We start from the raw sequence: 18,241 nt of genomic DNA on the forward strand, positions 1-18,241 counted from the left end.
TGTGGTTGAGACCTACTGGTTTAAACAGAATTGAATTGATATGAATTTCTAAGAAAGTCTCTGGCTCAAGGCCTAAACTATTTGATTTTGGAATTTTTTTCAGGGTATAATTTTGTTAAACTCTTAAAGATTCATACTCTGCTTTAAAATTCACAACCCACACCTAGCTCATCACTGCTTCAGTGTGGTAAACCTGCCACAGCACAACCCATTGGGGCTTCTTAATAAAATTATTTTCTACCTTCCCTCTTCCCAGTATATCTCCTCCTAAGCAGTCAGAGCTCTAGGACTGACAAGCCCAGAACTTCATATTCTTTTGTGAGCCTAGTCAATCATCAGGATCCCCAACAATGGTGACATACAGGGTGGCTACTTTTGAGGTTTTGTTCTTTTTCCAACCTATCCCTAGGGCCAAGGGAGCAGAGTAATCTTCAGTTGGGAGTAGAATTGAGGACAACAGCTCTCAAGTCCCCTCTGGCCTTTATGTAAAGCCATTTGCTGAGCCTAGAGCTCCATCTGGCTTCACTTTGGGAGATGGGGTTTAAAAAAGCAGTGCTATGGAGATTGCAAAGAATCAACATGGGGAGAGACCTCAATCCAGTATCTTTTCCACACTGCAGTAGAATGGGAGCCAGTAAAGATCAGACATCTATCTAATCATTAGAGGCCCAGACTTTCAGAGCTTATCATAAGGAGGAAGATATCTGGAAACAACTACTGGAAGAAGTAACAAGAAACAACAGATTAACTGAAAACTTTGAAACTCTGGGCCATGTAATTGGCACACACTCAATTTCTTTTAGCTTATTTGTCAACAAAGAAGTGACAGCCATCAACACCACTGACCACAGAGGTACCCGTAAATATACCTTGGAGCTAATTAGGGACTGGTCCACATCTTGCAGAGATGGCTCCAGTGTGGAATTATTTTTAAACCTACACTACCTCTTTCCCTTGTCCCCAAACTCAGGTATTCTGAAGCTGCTGGCAGAGGGCTAGAGGTATAAATAGGTATAGTTACAAGGACCAAACATACCCCTTTCCCCATATAAGCACTCCACTTTAATCCAGAGGTTGCTTGGATATGTGATTATATAGATAACACCTGGCATTGAAAAAGCTTTAAAATAAGATTGCAGGAAGTCTTAAAATACCTAGTTTTTGAGGGTATCGGGCAGCCAGGATAAAATAGTACAACAGAAAAAGGATAAGAATACCCTCTTTGCCCTATAAAGAGCACATGTGGGTGTAATGAGGCAATTCAGGCTGTAGGGCCCTAGGCTGAGACAAGGAATCGATATTTATGTAGTACCTAGTGTTTGCTGGGTCTGTAAGCAGTATTTTAAAAATTAAATCAGGTCATTAAATCTTTAGGAGATAAGCATTATCCATTTCACAGGCAAGAAAACTGAGGCTCTGAAGGGTTATATAATTTGGCCGAGTCACACAACTTGTAAATGGTAGAGCTGGTCAAGTCAGCCTGACTCCAAGCTCTTTCCACAACATCACGAGATTGAGAAACTGCACAGCAGTGGGCAGCCTGGGATTACCCTGTGAATCTGAAATTAAGACCGAGGCACTCAAGTTTCCATCCTACACAAAAGAGGAGTCAAACCTTGCTGTAGGGCTTCCCTGGTGGCTCAGTGGTTGGGAGTCCGCCTGCCGATACAGGGGACACGGATTCGTGCCCCCGTCTGGGAGGATCCCACATGCCGCAGAGCGGCTGGGCCCGTGAGCCATGGCCGCTGAGCCTGTGCGTCCGGAGCCTGTGCTCTGCAATGGGAGAGGCCACAGCAGTGAGAGGCCCACGTACCGCAAAAAAACACAACAAAACAACCTTGCTGTAGTGGAGCAAATCCTGCCAGCTGGTTTACAGGCTCCATGCTAGCTGCTGCATTCTCCTTTGAGAATGGGCCACCTTTGAACCATTACCAATTGCCCAGGCTATTCCAGCCCTGTGGCCCTTAGTTTAGACAAACAGAAGTCAAAGTGGCATGAGATTCTGATAGGGAAGAAAACATCTTGCATACAGGATATAGAACTTGTTTAGGTTGTCAACTAAAGAAAGTAGCTATCTTTAGTAGCTATTTCTCAAAAATGGCTACTCTACTGGTAGTTGAGAAAGAACAGGCAGTTGGACTCATCCTCTGGTTATGATTTACTCGGGCAAAACCTGACTTAGAGACAATTCTCTGCTAGATTCATTTCTTTCTTCTCTTTGGTTGGATGTCATAGTCAGGTCCTGTAGTCAGGGTCTTTTGGTCCCAAACCACAGGAGGCTCCTTTTTGTGCTCTCCAGCTTATGGCAGCACACAGAGGGCTTGGGGGACCAAGATCCAAGCTTTAGTTTCTCTGCCTTAAGCCTATACTTCTCAACTCCCCCAGAGTAGTCGCTTTACGAAAGCAGGTTCTTTATACACATAATGGGGTGGGAAGTGGGGGAAGGGTGATATTTATGAGTGGAATGACCCACCATGGAACAAGGGACTCAAGGCTAAGGACACTTAAACATGCCTATTGGTAAGTGCTTCAGCTTTTCACATCCTTGCGCTACAGCAGGCTCTCTAGCCTGTTGCCCAGAAGCCTCTCTCATCTCTAAATTCCTAGTTCACTGAAGCAAGGAATACTCTCAGTACAAGAATCCATTTTAAGAATATTTTATTTTTCTTTTGAGATTACATATTCATTATTGCTGATCTAATACAATCACTTAGACATAAAGATTTCCAAGAGCCTCTCAGATATGGCAATCTTTAGAGGTTTTATTTCCTTTCAGTAAGATGACAATGAGAACTAGATGATTTTACATATATATGTATGTATATATAGTTTAGAACTTGTCCACATATAATTTGCTGGTGTTGCCTATTTTTTCCTGTAATTTTCCTTTATTAAAAAAGCTTAATGCAACAATGCATTTTGATTTCTTTTTTAAAACCATGACAAAGTTAATTTTGAGAAAACCACAGGAGCAGCAATTTCAGATCTGTTCAGAGAAAAGCCAAGCAGCAAAAAAGCTTTGCAGGAGTATGTGGCCATGGGGAGCCGTGCTCATATGGGAGGGGAGGATGAGGAGGTCGGAGGGCAGAGGAAAGGTAGACCAGATACTTTTTTTTTTAATGAGAAAAAGAAAACAGTATTTCCATTAAGAAGGCAAAAAACCTTGAAAACTAGCACAAATTCACTGCAGAGAAAATGGTAAGATTCCCCACAGGCCAGGGTCACATATAAAGAGCTAATTAGTCTTCTTTCCCATGCTTCCAGATACCTAGGATGCATCTGAGGTGAGAGCTCGAGGGAAGAAGATGCATTTGTTCTGATTACACGGGCAGAAAGAATAACGACCAAATTCCAACACCAAGGTAGAACCCAAATACTCAGGAGGCCTGGACCTCCTTTTCCTTAATGGTTATGACACAGAGTCCCCAGAAAGAGACGAAGAGTGGTCACCTGAAACTCAGAGGCAAATACCTCACCATGGGTAGCAACATGGGCAACCTAACCTAGAAGCCCAGTGTGGCTCTTTTTCATTTGGAATGGGTCTCTTCACATTTTCAAGGCAGAGTATGTCCTGTCAGGATCAGCACATAGTAAGCTCCACAGGCAGCCAGGCTTTGCTGAGAAACAGCAGGTTATGACTTTGGCTTAAGAACATAATAAGCTAGAGTCCAGATATCTGCCTAATGGAATCTTCTCTGGATATAAGATGAGACACAAATTTCATCTTCTGAATCTTCTGTTAAAGGGATCCAATTAATTAAAACAAAAGCCAGAACAGGGTGGGCAAAAGGAAGAATTGAATGGCCTAGTGGGATTTTCAGCATTTATGATCTTCTCCATGAAAGAATATAGCCACGCATGTGGCATTTTTCCAGTACTTGCTAAGACATACGGCCTCTGAGGAACTAGATTCTATGGGCTGAGACTGTGTACTATTTAGTGAGGCAAACAACCATTTACCTAAGATCCACCTCCCTACCTCCAAAGGGAAGGTCACTTCCAGACTAGCTCTGTGGGTATATGTGAAGACCAGGAGAAGTTGGAGAAGGTAGAAATCGGAGAGCAGAATTAGGGTGGGAAGGTTATGGTGATTGTGGGTGGTCTGGTGTTTCCTTGGGTCACCTTGGTCTTAAGACTTTGAGGCAGACCAGGATAGGGGAAAAATGGAAAAACAAAACTGAGAGTGTTAAACAGGGTTAGCAGGGGGATAAAGGACTCATTTCATTCAAGATTCCTAGGACCACTCCAGACTTTAACTCTTAGAACCAATCTGGTCCCAATGGAACCCTTAATACCAACAGGTCAGTCTCTAAAAGGAATCCAACTCTTAGGTGGGACGCAAAATTTCAGGCTGCTCACATTACAAATTTTTTGTAATGTTGGAGTTACTCAAGAAACTACCTCTGGAATACAGAAACCCAAGATGGCCAGAACGTAAAAAGATATCCCAGCAGAGGAGAAAGACCACAGACCAAATTGCAGAGACGTTAGATCTCAGTTTCATGTTCAATGGCAATGGCCAAAGGGATGAATGTCTGACGACGTTCAAACTAGCTTTGATCATCTAGATTCAGTTTACGGTGTCATCTCTGTATAGCTTAGCCAGTTAAGCTGCAAAGCCCTTCCCAGGAGACAAATAAATATATTCTGCTTCTTTAGGGTGTTGAGTTGTGGGTCTGAAAGATCTGTCGCATTTCTGAAGCCCTGCTCTCCCAAATCCCTTGGAAAGTAAGCCTTTCCCTGCTCAGTTTCAGAAGGAGTTTTAGGCAATAGGAGGAAGTTTCAGGAAGCAGTGTTTCACAACAAGCCTCCTTTTCTGAGACAGTGCCAATCTGTAGGGAGCTTCCTGGGAAATTATCCAGTTAAATGACAAGGAAGTAAAATTATGGGCCCCAGTGGGGCTGGCCCTCACTTCCTGAGCAGAGGCTAGTTGGGTTAGAAAGAGGGCAAAACAAATGTCTGATAAACATCAGAGCTGTTGAGGAAATAATAGAGGCATATTCCTCTTGGAACCTGAAATTGTTAAAATGGACATAAATATTCAAGGAGAAGGAAGGAGTCCCGGGTAAGGAAGGAGACTCCCAGGAAACAGAGGCACAGCTGAGTTCTTTGTGTATCTTGCCAAAGCCACAACACTCCTTCCTTCCTTCCATTTTATAAAGAAGGCAATGATAGTGATGGTCAAGGCTGGGAACCCAGGCCATGTTAATTCAGTGGCTTCCAAAAGGCCTCACCTGGGGAAGGGCCAAAGCTGAGAAAGGCAGCTGCTAAAAATTTATTCCAGAAAACCTCAGAGAAGGAGGAGTCTGGAATCCATGGACTAACTCCTGAGCCTGGACAAGAGAACAATGCCCAGTGCTGAGGATTCCGAGTCAGTGGGGAATGACTCAAAAGATCCACTGGGAACCCCATTTCTTTCCTTCCTCAGCCTGTCCTCTGCAGCTCTCACAGCCCTCAGGACAGCAACCACACTCTGGGCCAAGGCGACATTTATTATTTAGGTTAATAAATAAATAACCTAACATATAGGGTGAGCACGGCAGGCAGCTGATTGGAGAAGCAGCTTGCTGGGTTCTTTCCTGTATAGGAGTGGAGAAAAGACTTGGAGTTCTATTCCTTAAAACTTCTTCTGGCTTGAATTACAGGAACTTAATACCTGCAGGAAAAAAGAAAGATGAGACTGTGATGTTATCAGCTTGTGGGGATACTGGGACATGAAGAGCCGGCCTAAAGGTATAACGGGGAGACAGGGACTTTTCTGCAGTGTATGGTGAGGGTAGATAAATGTGGTGCTTTTTCACATCAATGAAGAAGGCCAGTTTTTCTCCATACAGGGGTAAACATCAAATCAAGAAGATGAAGTGGCAAATTCAGGAAAGGGATCACTGTTTAATGTCTGGAGAAGGCCTCAAGGAATCATTTGGGGGTGGTAGTGAGTGGGAGTGGGTTTATTTTCCTGAGTTCATGTAAATATGGTGATGGGTGAAAAGACCAATTCCAGTGCAGGAAGCTCATCACTACTCAGGCTTCCCTATTTTATGGGGAGTCCAAGGCACCTGTAGTAATTGGGCTTGAAGGGCCCATTCTTGTTGAGCCCCAGATACTTGGCCTGTTCATCTGTCAGCTCGGTCAGGTGGGCATCAAAGGTGGGCAGGTGTAGGCTGGCCACATACTCATCTGGAACAAAAGATCACAAAAGACCTGGTATAAGCATTCTTGCCTCTTGTCTGGCTGTTCTCTCCAGCCTTAAAAAGTTGGAAGACACCTTCTAATTCTCGGAGCTGAACGAAAAATGCTTAACTTTTGCTCACTGGACCTCAATTCTAAGGAATGGTTGCTTGAGCTTAAGCCCAGTGCTTTCCAAAGTCATAACATTTCTTCCTTACAAGCTGTTTCAGCCTTGAACCTTTCCTTCTCCCCAGAAAAGTGAGAAATGAAAGAAGCAATAGGCCTTAGAGTCTAAAAGAAAGGATGGGACAGTGGGTGGACTCAAAAACAGGAAGCTCCAACTTTAGTTCTGCCTTGTACTTTATACTTTAGGTCACTCAGAAAAACTAACACTTGGGGAGCTCCGAAAGGAGTGACTGAGAAGGACACTACACCCTTAGTTCTTATGGGTTTCTATGTACATTCTCTTTCCTGAATACATATTGCTTATTCAGAATTTTGAGTCATTTCCTATGTATTTGTTGGGTCTCCCTAACTTCATTATACATTCAGTTATGGACTGTTCTACTTTTTTATATTCTTCCAAGGTGTCTATTAAAGGGATAATATGTCAACTTCTCACAGTTGCTGTGCATCTAATGCTGAAGCAAAACAAAACCAGAAGCTGATTTATTCCCTGATCTTTGGCTTGGGAGTTTATAAACATACGGTATCAGTTCAGGTGTTTGAAGCAGGTTCGTTAAAAATTTAAGACAGTTTAATGTTTCTCCTATACGAAATGGCCACATAACTAAACTCTTAACTGAAGCTATTCAGAGTCTTTCCTTTGGCCTGAAGCAACAGGGTCAGAGTTAGAAGGTGTAGTATGAAAGTCTTCTTGGTCTGAGAAAAGTTTGGTAGGAGCTACTTAGCAGCCTAGAACTGGAGTAAGTCAGATGTCACAAGGTAGGAGATGATTCCTCTTTCTTGTGGGGGGAAGAGTTTTTTTTTTTCCTTTGGGATTTTTTTCTTGTGTAATAGATACTTTGGGGAAATCCTTAAAATTCACAGGCAGGTAAACTAAATCACAGCAAAATGTCCTTACTTCATTAGGACAACCTATTTGGAAAACGTGATAAATCAACTGTGGATGAAATCTAAGAATCTTAGCTCCTACTTTACAAGATGAAGATATCTTTTTTCTATCCCTAAGAAATATAATGCCCCCAAACTTCCCTTAGCCTCTGACTCTGAACTACTTGGTAAGGACTGGGATAGAAGAACTCATGCTTACCCATTTTCTTGGGCAACAGGTAGACATCCTGCTTATAGCGACCCTCAGGAGCATTGTAGAGTTCTATCAAGGCAAGAGCCTAGAAAAGCAGAGAAATGGATGCTGACGTGCCATTCATAGCAATCTACCCCATATCAAGTGAAACCCTGATGGGCTAATGACTCTTTCCAGCCCACTGCTTCCCCACTCTGGAGGCCTTACCTGAGTAGTTGCAGTGATCGAGAGCACAAATGTAGGCACTGTGGAGCAGCTTAGGTTTAGCAGACGGCCCTAGAAAGCAAAGGTTAACACACAAATGGGTTGGTTAGATGAAGTCTCTGGCTTTGAGGAGTGAGGGAAGAACACGACAGCCATTTTCCAAACACTTCCCAACTAACATGCTGGACAAAATGCAGGTGTTCAGTCAGTGGTAATGAACTGATTAACATTTGAGTGAAATGTTAAGAAATTCTGGAAAATCTGATGAAGATAATAAGATAAAAGATCTCTGCGTTTATGTAAAAAGGAATAGAGATAGTCACATGATACTGAGGCTTATGCCAAGGGAGGGTATATTCCCCTTGAATTTTCTACTTTCTACAACAGAATATCTTCCTTCTGAGGCATCGATATTCCTTCGGAAAACTGTCCTAAACAATGATCTGGTCAAATCCAAGGGCAACCTCTCCAGGTCGTGATGGGAGACATTTTTTGACTTAGGAAGCTGTGATGGTTTCTGTGCTTTTTCCTCAACCTGGTTCCCCTGAATTCAAGGGCAGTCATGTATTTCCAGTGGGTGATTCAGAGAGTTAGAATGACTAGAACCTTCCCCCCAATGCCATTCTTTCCTACTTTATTTCCTAGGAAGCTTGACCACGTTTTCTGCTCAACCATTGTAGCCAAAAACAACTATGGTGCTAGCTTTTGCCACCAAAATTACTAGATGGGACCTGGAAATAAGTCACCAGACAGTGGGCTGACTTTAAAGCAATTAGTGAATATTTAACAACCTGCCAGTCCCCTCCCTGTACACACTCCTGTACATACTTTATAGACGCCCTAAAGTATTTGAGAAGGTGAGATAAGGTGAGAAAAAGTGAAGAGAATAGGAAGAAGACTCAAAAATAAATTTAAAGGCCTCTAGATGAAGACAGTATGTTTTCATTTTCAGTTTCTTTAATTAAAAAAAAAAAGACTGAAAATCAAAACTCAAGGAAAGTATTATTGTCCCCCTTGTAATCTTGGTATCTTTCCCTGAAGAAGAGAAAGTGTTAAGGTAAAAACAGGGGGCATTGTTACAGCTGTCAGAAATCTAGGATAGGAAAGAGAAGCTCTCAAGAAAGGAAAAGTGGCCAAACATTGACATGGGAGTCTAAGTGGCCTGAAAGTCAAGAGTAGGGCTGAGCTAGAAGAAGCCAGGAAAGGGAAATATCAATCACACAACCAATACATAGCTGGGTATCTACTACACGTCTGGCTCAGTTTAGGGGAATGGACACTCAGAAACAGGGAATCTATTAGCAAAGACATGACCTTCTCAGAGTTTGCCTAAGATTATCTTAGTTACAGTCAGAAATATCTACTTTGTGCTTCCTGATTAAACCATCCCACAAATGACATTATCTCTTTATAAGCATCACTCAAAGTGGCAATGGTTCTATCCATTAATTCCTTCCACAGTAATAAGCCATTGTCTGACTCAACCTGTAGAGTGACATAGAGAGACAGGATAATTGGTGAAAAGTGGGGAACCAAAATAGTTTCTTAATTGCTGAATGAAAAGACCTTTCACAATTAGATGTAAAATCCATTGGTAAAGTAGTTAAGCTTATTCTTAAGAGGAGTTGAAAGTATGAGAGAACAAGAGGGGGAGGAGACATGGGTACTGCAGTCTCTCCTGTCAGGGGTGAACTTCTCCAGCCTCAGGTCTTACCTCTGCCAGCAACACTATCCTCTTGCCATCAGGCCATATTACATGGTCAACTTGGGATCTCACTCGCTCCCAGGTCAGTTCTGGTGTCCGAAGACTCGCCTGGAACACAATACAGCAAGCACACCATCAGCCATGCCAAGTCCCACTTTCTGGATGGAAAGATGTCGAAGGGAGCCATTTCAGATAGCAAGTTGAAAGAAGCAACCAACATGCCAGATGGAGAATACCTGCCCTGGGTTGGTTAGGACTGTTCCATTTCAGGGAATTTAATCTTGGGCCCAGCCAGGGAGAGATCACTCAGGATGTCATTCCACAACATATACTGTGCGCCCACTCTCTGCTGAGCACAGTAAAAGGTGCTATGGGAAATACAAAAGAAACCAAAGACATGGTTTCTGCCTTCAAAAAGCTCATACTTTAGTTCGGGACACAAAACAATACATATGTGAGGGGATAAAAGCCTTTAATACTTATGAAGCAACATGCAGACAAGTGCAAATTAATACAGTGCAGACTGAATACGTAAGTGCTGAAGAGACACAGAGAACAGGAGGGTCAGAGCTGAGTGAGATTAGTCAGAGAAGAATGAATGTCCTACACATAGCATGCCGGGGCCCACGGTTCTGCTCTCATGTCCCAACATCCCAGGTTCCACCTTCTCAATGATGGTGGTTCACCCTAAAGTTACAGAAGCTTTGTGACCTAAGTGCAAATGTGAGGTAGCCTTTAGAGCAATGCATAATGGTAGAGTAAAGCTCCCAATGGCTCACCCTCCTTCCATTTCTGTATATTGTATATTCCGAGAAGAGAAGAAATGTTAAGTTTATTAACAGCAGTAATCAAATAACAGTCACAGGGTTTAGACTTAAGGCAACAACTTCCTTCTTCCAAGAGGCAATGCCTAAAATAGAAAGGGAGTCTGTACTCTAAGACTACCCATTGGCTCAAGTTGGTCAAATTGAGAAGTTCTGCCAAATAGTAGTTATCAGACAAATAAAGAGAAACACTTCCGTTATATGACAATCATTTACTGGGGTACATACTGTATGCTAGGCATTATAGCAAAGAACACTATTATAGATAAGACTGTGGACTCCTCTACTAGACTGTGAGCTGTTTATTGACAGGGACTGTATCTTCTTTTCTTTACTAATCTAGTGGGAAAGAAAGACATATAATTATAATTAGATTCAGTATATTCAGGACTTTATTAATGGTCTGGACCATTTCTTTATTAGGTAGATGGGAAATATAAAATCTCTTCCGATGTCAAGTTTCATAAATTAGTTCAACCTTTCTAGAGGGCAATTTGGCAGTAGCTAACAAAATTTCATATGTACCTAATCTTTGACCAATCAAATTCACTTTTAGGGCTCTATCCTATAGAAATACTTGTTCAAGTTCAGAAATATAAGCGCCCACGAATGTTTAACCCAACATTATTTATAATAGCAAAAAATGTAAATCAACATGGGAATGGCTAAGTAAATCAGGATAATTCCATACAATGGAATATAATGTAGTTCTCAAAAACAAAAAAGAAATGAGTAGATCTGTATTTGTTAACATGAAAACCATACCTTATTAAGTGAAAAAATCAAGTTGCAGAAATAATATGCTGTAACCTCAATTTTGTAAATTTTTTGCTTCTTACTTTATACGTATTTATGTTGCTTGAATTTTAAATTGAGGAAGTACTACTTTAAAATTAAGATTTTAAAAATAAAATTTATAAATAAATACTACAAATAGAGTTAAAAAGAATTTAAGCAAATAGGCCATTTGGGGACGTTAAGGATATACAGAGTAAATCCCTCAGCCTTTAGAAATATCACCATGGAGGACAATAACCACGTAGAGCCAAGAGATACTCTTTGGTAACACTAGCAATTTTTTTATTGAGATAATGGGACTTTAAGTATTTCAAGTTCTTAATGTTTCATACTCCCAATCTTCCATTGGATAAGCAATCTTGATGACTGGAACTAAAGAGCTGACACAATGATAACAAGAGTCTCTTGTCTTAGGAAATATTCCCTGGGAAAAAAGATGTGGTGGAATCAAGGAAAGGGAACTTCTTAGGAACATCATAAAAATGATCAGTGCTTAGTAGAGGCAATTTACTAGAGCACTGGGATGGCTATGATGCAAGCAAAAGACCTGAGGGTTTAAAATGGGGTTTGAAGAGCAACTTGGTTAAGTTATTCCCAGCACTGCCCATGCAGTTCCAATAAACTATTAAAGTCTATTTGGCATTTACACTCCTTGAGAGAAGTGTTTCCTATGGCTAGCACAGTTTTACAAGAATTTCTCTTAAAGACATCCAATGTCTTTTCTGTGGATTTATAATCACTAAGCAATCTACCAGGAAAAAGGTCCCCTATGCCTACTCCCTTCCCAAACTAGGTGTACGTCCCACTGTAAAGCCAAGAACAGCTGTGGTTCTAGTCCTGCGAAGCATGGAGTCGGTAGCAAGTCTCAGGCTGTAATTCTCTGGCTGGCAAAAACTTTTTTTTTTAATTTATTTACTTTATTTATTTATTACTTTTGGCTGCATTGGGTCTTTGTTGCTGCACTCAGGCTTCCTCTAGCTGTGGCGAGCGGGGTCTACTCTTCGTTGCGGTGTGTGGGCTTCTCACTGCAGTGGCTTCTCTTGTTGCGGAGCACGGGCTCTAGGCGCGCAGGCTCAGTAGTTGTGGCGCACAGGCTTAGCCACTCCGCGGCATGTGGGATGTTCCCGGACCCGGGCTCGAACCCATGTCCCCTGCATTGGCAGGTGGATTCTTAACCACTGCACCACCAGTGTAGCCCAGGCTGGCAAAAACTTTTAAAGCATGTGCACATAATGGTTTAACCACCTGAACTGTGAAGCTTACAGTCACACAGGCTGTCTATGTGATATATACGGGTAAGCAGGTTTCTTTTCAAGAGAAAGGAAGTATGTGACAGAGAGACTTGGACAAAAGGCAGCTAAGAGCACATCCTTATCACAGGTCCCCTAAGTATTCATGGTATTATTTTTCAGAAAAAAATACAGTTTTCTAAATGACCAACTCTTTCCATGAGCAATTGCTTCCTTAAAATGCAGCAGTCAACATCTCAAGGTTAGGTAAACTGTAAATTCCTCCACAAAAAAAGATCCTTACATTTTTGATCACTAAAAACTCTGGATAAAAATTTACCAAGTCATTTTCCTTCCCAGTTTTGCTGAGTTAACTTACAGTGATTCATCTCTTTTTATCACACTCTGCATCCAATCCATGTAGCAAAGCCCACTGGTCCTACCTTCACAATACATCACTTCTTATCACCTCCATTGTTTATCCATCTAATCCAAGCTACCTCCTTCTATTGCTGGAAATACTGAAAGAGTTTGCTATCGTCCCTATCACCACTCAAGCTCCAGAAGTGTTTTCTTCATACAACAGCCAAGGTTATTTTTTAAAACGTATGTCAGATTTCATCAGTCACCCACTCAAAACCTTCCAATGGCTTCACTTGTATGCAGAATAAAATCTAAAGTCCGTACCATGGCCTACGAAGCTCTACATAACCTTGCTGCCTCTTATCCTCATCCCCTTGCCCATTCTGTTCCTGCCACAATGGCACCTTTTCTGTTCCTCAAACACATCAAGCATGTTTCTACCTCATGGTTTTGACTCACCATTCTCTCTGAATAGAATGGTCATTCAAGTTTTTGTTCAAATGTTATCTCCTCAAAGACACCTTCTTTGATCACCCTAATTAAATAGCAACCTCAATGTCCTCATCTTTCTGTTTTACCTCAGTATTAGGCACTAACTGAAAATAACTGTCTATTTTTTTTTGGCTGTGTTGGGTCTTCGTTGCTGCGCGCGGGCTTTCTCTAGTTGCAGCGAGTGGGGGCTACTCTTCATACTGTCTCTCCCATTGTAGAGCACAGGCTCCGGACGCTCAGGCTCAGCGGCCATGGCTCACGGGCCCAGCCGCTCCGCAGGCATGTGGGATCTTCCCGGACCGGGGCCGAACCCGCGTCCCCTGCATCGGCAGGCAGACTCTCAACCACTGCACCACGAGGGAAGCCCTGGCAGGCAGATTCTTAACAACTGTGTCACCAGGGAAGTCCATAACTGTCTATTTAGTAATTGTTTCCCACACTAGAATATAAGCTCCAGGAAAGCAGGCATATTGTTCACTGTTATTTCTTCAGCCAATTAGTACTTAGCACAGAGCAGAGCGAGTACTCAACACAAATTTGCTAAGTAGTGAATGAACATTCTGGAATCGATGTTTAGTTGAGTTTGCTATTTCCTTAAATTTCACTTTGCATGCCCTGTGACACTACATTGAAAGTTGCATAATTAAACTTTTCCAAAGTCATTCTGAACATCTCTCTTTCTGGACCACTTAGTTTAGTCATATACTTTCTGCTAAGAAGAGCACGAAGAGAGTTGAAAGATGGTTCTTGGCTAGTGGCAGTGGCAGATACTGGGGCTACCTAGCAATACCTGCAAAAGTAGGTCTAGTCTCAATGCAGCAGCCAGGGTGACACTTTTAAAATAAAAAATCATCCTTTTAAAACAGAAGGCATAAATCCTACAGTGGCTCCATATTCCTCTCAGAACACAATCAGGAGTTCTTACAATGGCCTCTGAGGTCTTATAACATGTGGCTAATTACCTCTCTGACCTCATTTTCCACTCTTCCCTGCCCCATGCTCTTTTTTTTTTTTTTTTTTCAGTACGCGGACCTCTCACTGTTGTGGCCTCTCCCATTGCAGAGCACAGGCTACAGACGCACAGGCTCAGCGGCCATGGCTCACGGGCCTAGCCGCCCCGCGGCATGTGGGATCTTCCCGGATCGGGGCACGAACCCGTGTCCCCTGCACTGGCAGGCGGACTCTCAACCACTGTGCCACCAGGGAAGCCCGCCCCATGCTCTTCTGCTCTAGTCATACTGGCCTCATTGTCGATCCTCAAACAGACTAGGCAACTCGCGCATTGGGGCATTAGGGCATTGGGGCTGTTCCCTCATCGTGAAATGTCCTTCACCTAAAAGTCAACATGGTTAATTCCTTCAGATATGCTCAACCATCACCTTATTAATGAGGCTTATACCTTGATCCCTCTATCTAAAATTACAACCCAGCACTCTTGATTTCCCCTTACCACGCTCTGCTTTTTCTTTTTTCTACGGTGCTTTCACCTTCTAACATACTATAAATTTTACTTATTATGTCTATTGTCCTTTTTCTCACTAAAATATAAGTTCCATGAGGGTAGGAATCTTTGCCTGTTTTGTGCACTGATCCCAAGCATATAGAGCAGGACCTGGCATACAGCAATCACACAATAAATATTTATTATTGAAGGTAAAGAGTCTCCTGGCCTTTATCCTGAGAGATTACTTATATCTGGGCTGCCTTTGGAGAAGAGATTACCACCACAATTTGAAGGTAATCTAAAAAGCATGAGGAGATCATAGTATAACATACAGAAAAACAGGAAATTCCCTGGTAGTCCAGTGTTAGGACTCGGCGATTTCACTGCCTGAGCCTGAGCCCAGGTTCAATCCCTAGTCAGGTCAGGGAACTAAGATCCTGCAAACTGTGAAGCACGGCCAAAAAACAAAACAAAAAACCAAACTAAAAAACTAAAATAACAAACAAAAACATACAGAAAAACAAAAACAAAAAAACTGGACTTGAAGTCAAAAAACCTGAATTTTGTGCTTCAATTTCATTTTTGAACCAACGGCTATGACTGAACAATGTACTTAAGCTTTTATTTTCCCAACTGAAAATCAGGAATAAGAATACTGCCTCGTGGGGTGGTCAAAAGGATGAAATGAGATAAAGTAAAAATATAAAAATTACATGACTGCATTGAAATTATCTTTATTTTAGAGCTTCTTGACGGTTTAGAACGGAAATTCCTTCCCTCTTCGCTTACTCAGAAGATTTCACTTCAGCGCTCAGAGCATGACCACTTCCCTTTAAGCTTTTTCCATCTGGGGGCTCTACAAGCAGATCAATCCAGAAAAGGACAATCATAGGCTAGATAGTTTTAGAAATACTGATACCTTTGACCATTTAGTAAACGGGCAGTATGGCACAAAAGTGAAACTTAACCAAAAAACCAAACCAAACAAAAAAAACACAAAAAACCCCTCAAAACAACAACAGCAAAAAATCCCTCAAAAACACAAACTAAATAAATTACTCATTATAAGCAAAATATCATGGTAAGACAGAGTAATGGAGCCATGCCACTCCAAAACCTCAAGGGTAGAAACAGGCTTTGGTAGGTTGTTTTCCCAGCTATTTTTAATAACAGAAGAATAGAGCACAGAGTTAAAAAGAGAAACCATTTAAAATAGATATCCCACAGGCTCTCAGTATATCAACTGATCCTTACCTGGCAATGCTGAAGCTCAATCAGAGCAGCCCTCAGTGGAGATGAAAGCATGCTTTGCTTGAGCCATTTACTCAGAGAGAAATACAGTTGTGTCAGAAAAATGCCTTAAAAACTTAAAACCAGAGTGAAAGTCACACTGAGAGATACTTTGGTAAGTCTGAAAAGAAATAAATAATACTTCTATTAACTATTACTTGGGCACCTTAGTAGGATCAAATGTTCTGTTGGATCAGAAAATTTTAGGTGACTATAATAAAACTAGAGAACCACAGCTATAGGTTTTCCAGGTTTGAGGAACACATGCTACTGAATTGATTGTGACATCTATAGATTCAATACTACAGTTTGGAAAATATGTTAAGGGGAGACCTAGCCCCATAAAAGAGGGAGAGAAAAGGGAAACCACCATATTTGACAGACACAGTCAATCTTAAGCAGTGCTCTCATCCCAGCCCATAGATGTCCCTCCCTTGACTTGTTTCCTTGGACCAACCTACTAATCTCACCTTTATGGCAAAATCAAATCTCTCCAAAATACTGACTAGCATACTGACTCATATTTATTGTATCCTTTTTGTAGTTTTGAGTTTACCCAGCTCTTAATCCTAATCATAAAGATAAAATGGCTTACAGTACAAGTAGGTATCAAGCTTAGGTGGAAAAAAACCAATCATTTGAAATGATTAAGTTGAGATAAAGAAGCTTTGTAGAATCCATACGCACAAGCTATAAGGCTAGTGAGTGAACAGCTCTACCAGTACAGTCATGTTTACGATGGCTGGTGACCCTGCTCTTTCTTCTTCTAGTTTATGTTTCTTGGGAAGGAGAGAAAAAAAAAAAACAACCCAATGATGAGTCACTTGAACTTACCACGTCAATCTCCGTGTTGGAATGTCCCATGTTACAAACGATGCAGCTATTCTTCATACGGTCTAAGTGCTCTCTGGTTACCACATTCTTGTTACCTTAAAAACAGAAGAGATAGCCACATGAAAAGGAATGAAGTTGGACCTCTTCCTCACACCATATGTAAACTTAACTTAAAATGGATCAGAGACCTAAATATGAGAGCTAAAACTATAAAACTCTTAGCAAAGCATAGGAATAAATCTTTGTGACCTGGGTTAGGCAATGGTTTCTTAGATAACACCTAAAGCACAAGCAACCAAAGAAAAAATAAACTGGACTACAGTGAAATTAAAAACTTTTGTGCTTTAAATGATACCACTAAGAAAGTGAACAGACAACCTACACAATGGGACAAAATAACTGTAAATCATAAATCTGATAAAAATTCTTACAACTCAATAATAAAATTTATGAAGAACTCTTACAAATCAATAACAAAAAGACAGCTCATTTTAAAAATGAGTAAAGGATCTGAATAGAAATTCTTAAAAGAAGATGTACAAAAGATGTGCCAACACACATGAAAAGATGCTCAACATCATTAGGGAAAGGCAAATCAAAACCACAGTGACACACTATTTCACACATACTAGGATAGCTATAATCCAAAAATCAGACAATAACAAGTGTTGACAAGGATGTGGAGAAACTGCAACTCTCATACATTGTTGGCAGGATTGTAAAATAATGTAGTTACTTTGGAAAAGTTTGGCATTTTCTCAAAATGTTAAAAGTAGTTATCATATGATCCAGCAATTCCACTTGTAGGTATATACCCAAGAGAACTGAAGGCATGTCCACAGAAAAACTTGTACACAATGTTCATAGCAGCATTATTCATAATAGCCAAAAAGTAAAAACAACCCAAGTGTCTATCAACTGATGAATGGATATCACTGAAATGTGATATAACCTTAAAATGGAATATTATTCAGCAATCAAAAGGAATGAAATACTGATACACACTACAACATACATGAACCCTGAAAATATTATGCTAGGTAAAAAAAGTCACAAAAGACCACATATTGTATGATTCTGTTTATATGAAATATCTGAAATAGGCAAATCTATAGAGACAGAATTTAATGGTAGCCTAGGGCTGCAGAAAACTGAAGGGTAGAAAAAAGAGTGAGTGCTAATGGTATAAGATTTATTTTGGGGATGATGAAAATGTTCTGGAATTCGATAATGGGGTTGTACAACTTTAGTAAAAATCACTGAACTGTATGCTTTATCTTTTAAAGATTTTTGATGTGGACCATTTTAAAAGTCTTTATTGAATTTGTTACAATATTGCTTCTGTTTCATGCTTTTTTTTTTTGGCCCCAAGGCATGTGGGATCTTAGCTTCCCCAACCAGGGATCGAACCCGTCCCTCCTGCATTGGAAGGTGAAGTGTTAACCACTGGACCACCAGGGAAGTCCCTGAACTGTATACTTTTTTATTTTTATTTTTTTGAATTTTATTTTATTTTTTTATATACAGCAGGTTCTTATTAGCTATCTATATATATTAGTGTATATATGTCAATTCCAGTCTCCCAATTCATTACACCACCACCATCCCCCCACCCCCCGCCAC

The 18,241-nt window shown here is 41.0% G+C and overlaps 1 protein-coding gene across 5 annotated transcripts in view; it reads right to left on the bottom strand.

Annotated features, from left to right (window-relative positions):
* Window positions 1–2,641: 2,641 nt before the first annotated feature.
* AHCYL2 (adenosylhomocysteinase like 2) overlaps window positions 2,642–18,241 on the bottom strand; it is a 164,369-nt gene continuing 148,769 nt past the window's right edge. For all 5 annotated transcript variants that reach the window (XM_024762807.1, XM_024762806.1, XM_024762815.1 and 2 more), the window contains exons 12-17: window positions 16,619–16,713; window positions 9,354–9,452; window positions 7,643–7,711; window positions 7,442–7,520; window positions 6,057–6,177; window positions 2,642–5,656 (exon numbers count right to left, since the gene is read on the bottom strand). In XM_024762807.1, the coding sequence (XP_024618575.1) occupies window positions 5,650–5,656; window positions 6,057–6,177; window positions 7,442–7,520; window positions 7,643–7,711; window positions 9,354–9,452; window positions 16,619–16,713 (470 nt within the window). In that variant the 3' untranslated portion in view covers window positions 2,642–5,649. The remainder of the gene's footprint in view (window positions 5,657–6,056; window positions 6,178–7,441; window positions 7,521–7,642; window positions 7,712–9,353; window positions 9,453–16,618; window positions 16,714–18,241) is intronic.

Source organism: Neophocaena asiaeorientalis, unplaced genomic scaffold (assembly GCF_003031525.2).
Source record: "Neophocaena asiaeorientalis asiaeorientalis breed wild unplaced genomic scaffold, Neophocaena_asiaeorientalis_V1.1 scaffold681, whole genome shotgun sequence".
NCBI classification, from domain to species: Eukaryota; Metazoa; Chordata; class Mammalia; order Artiodactyla; family Phocoenidae; genus Neophocaena; species Neophocaena asiaeorientalis.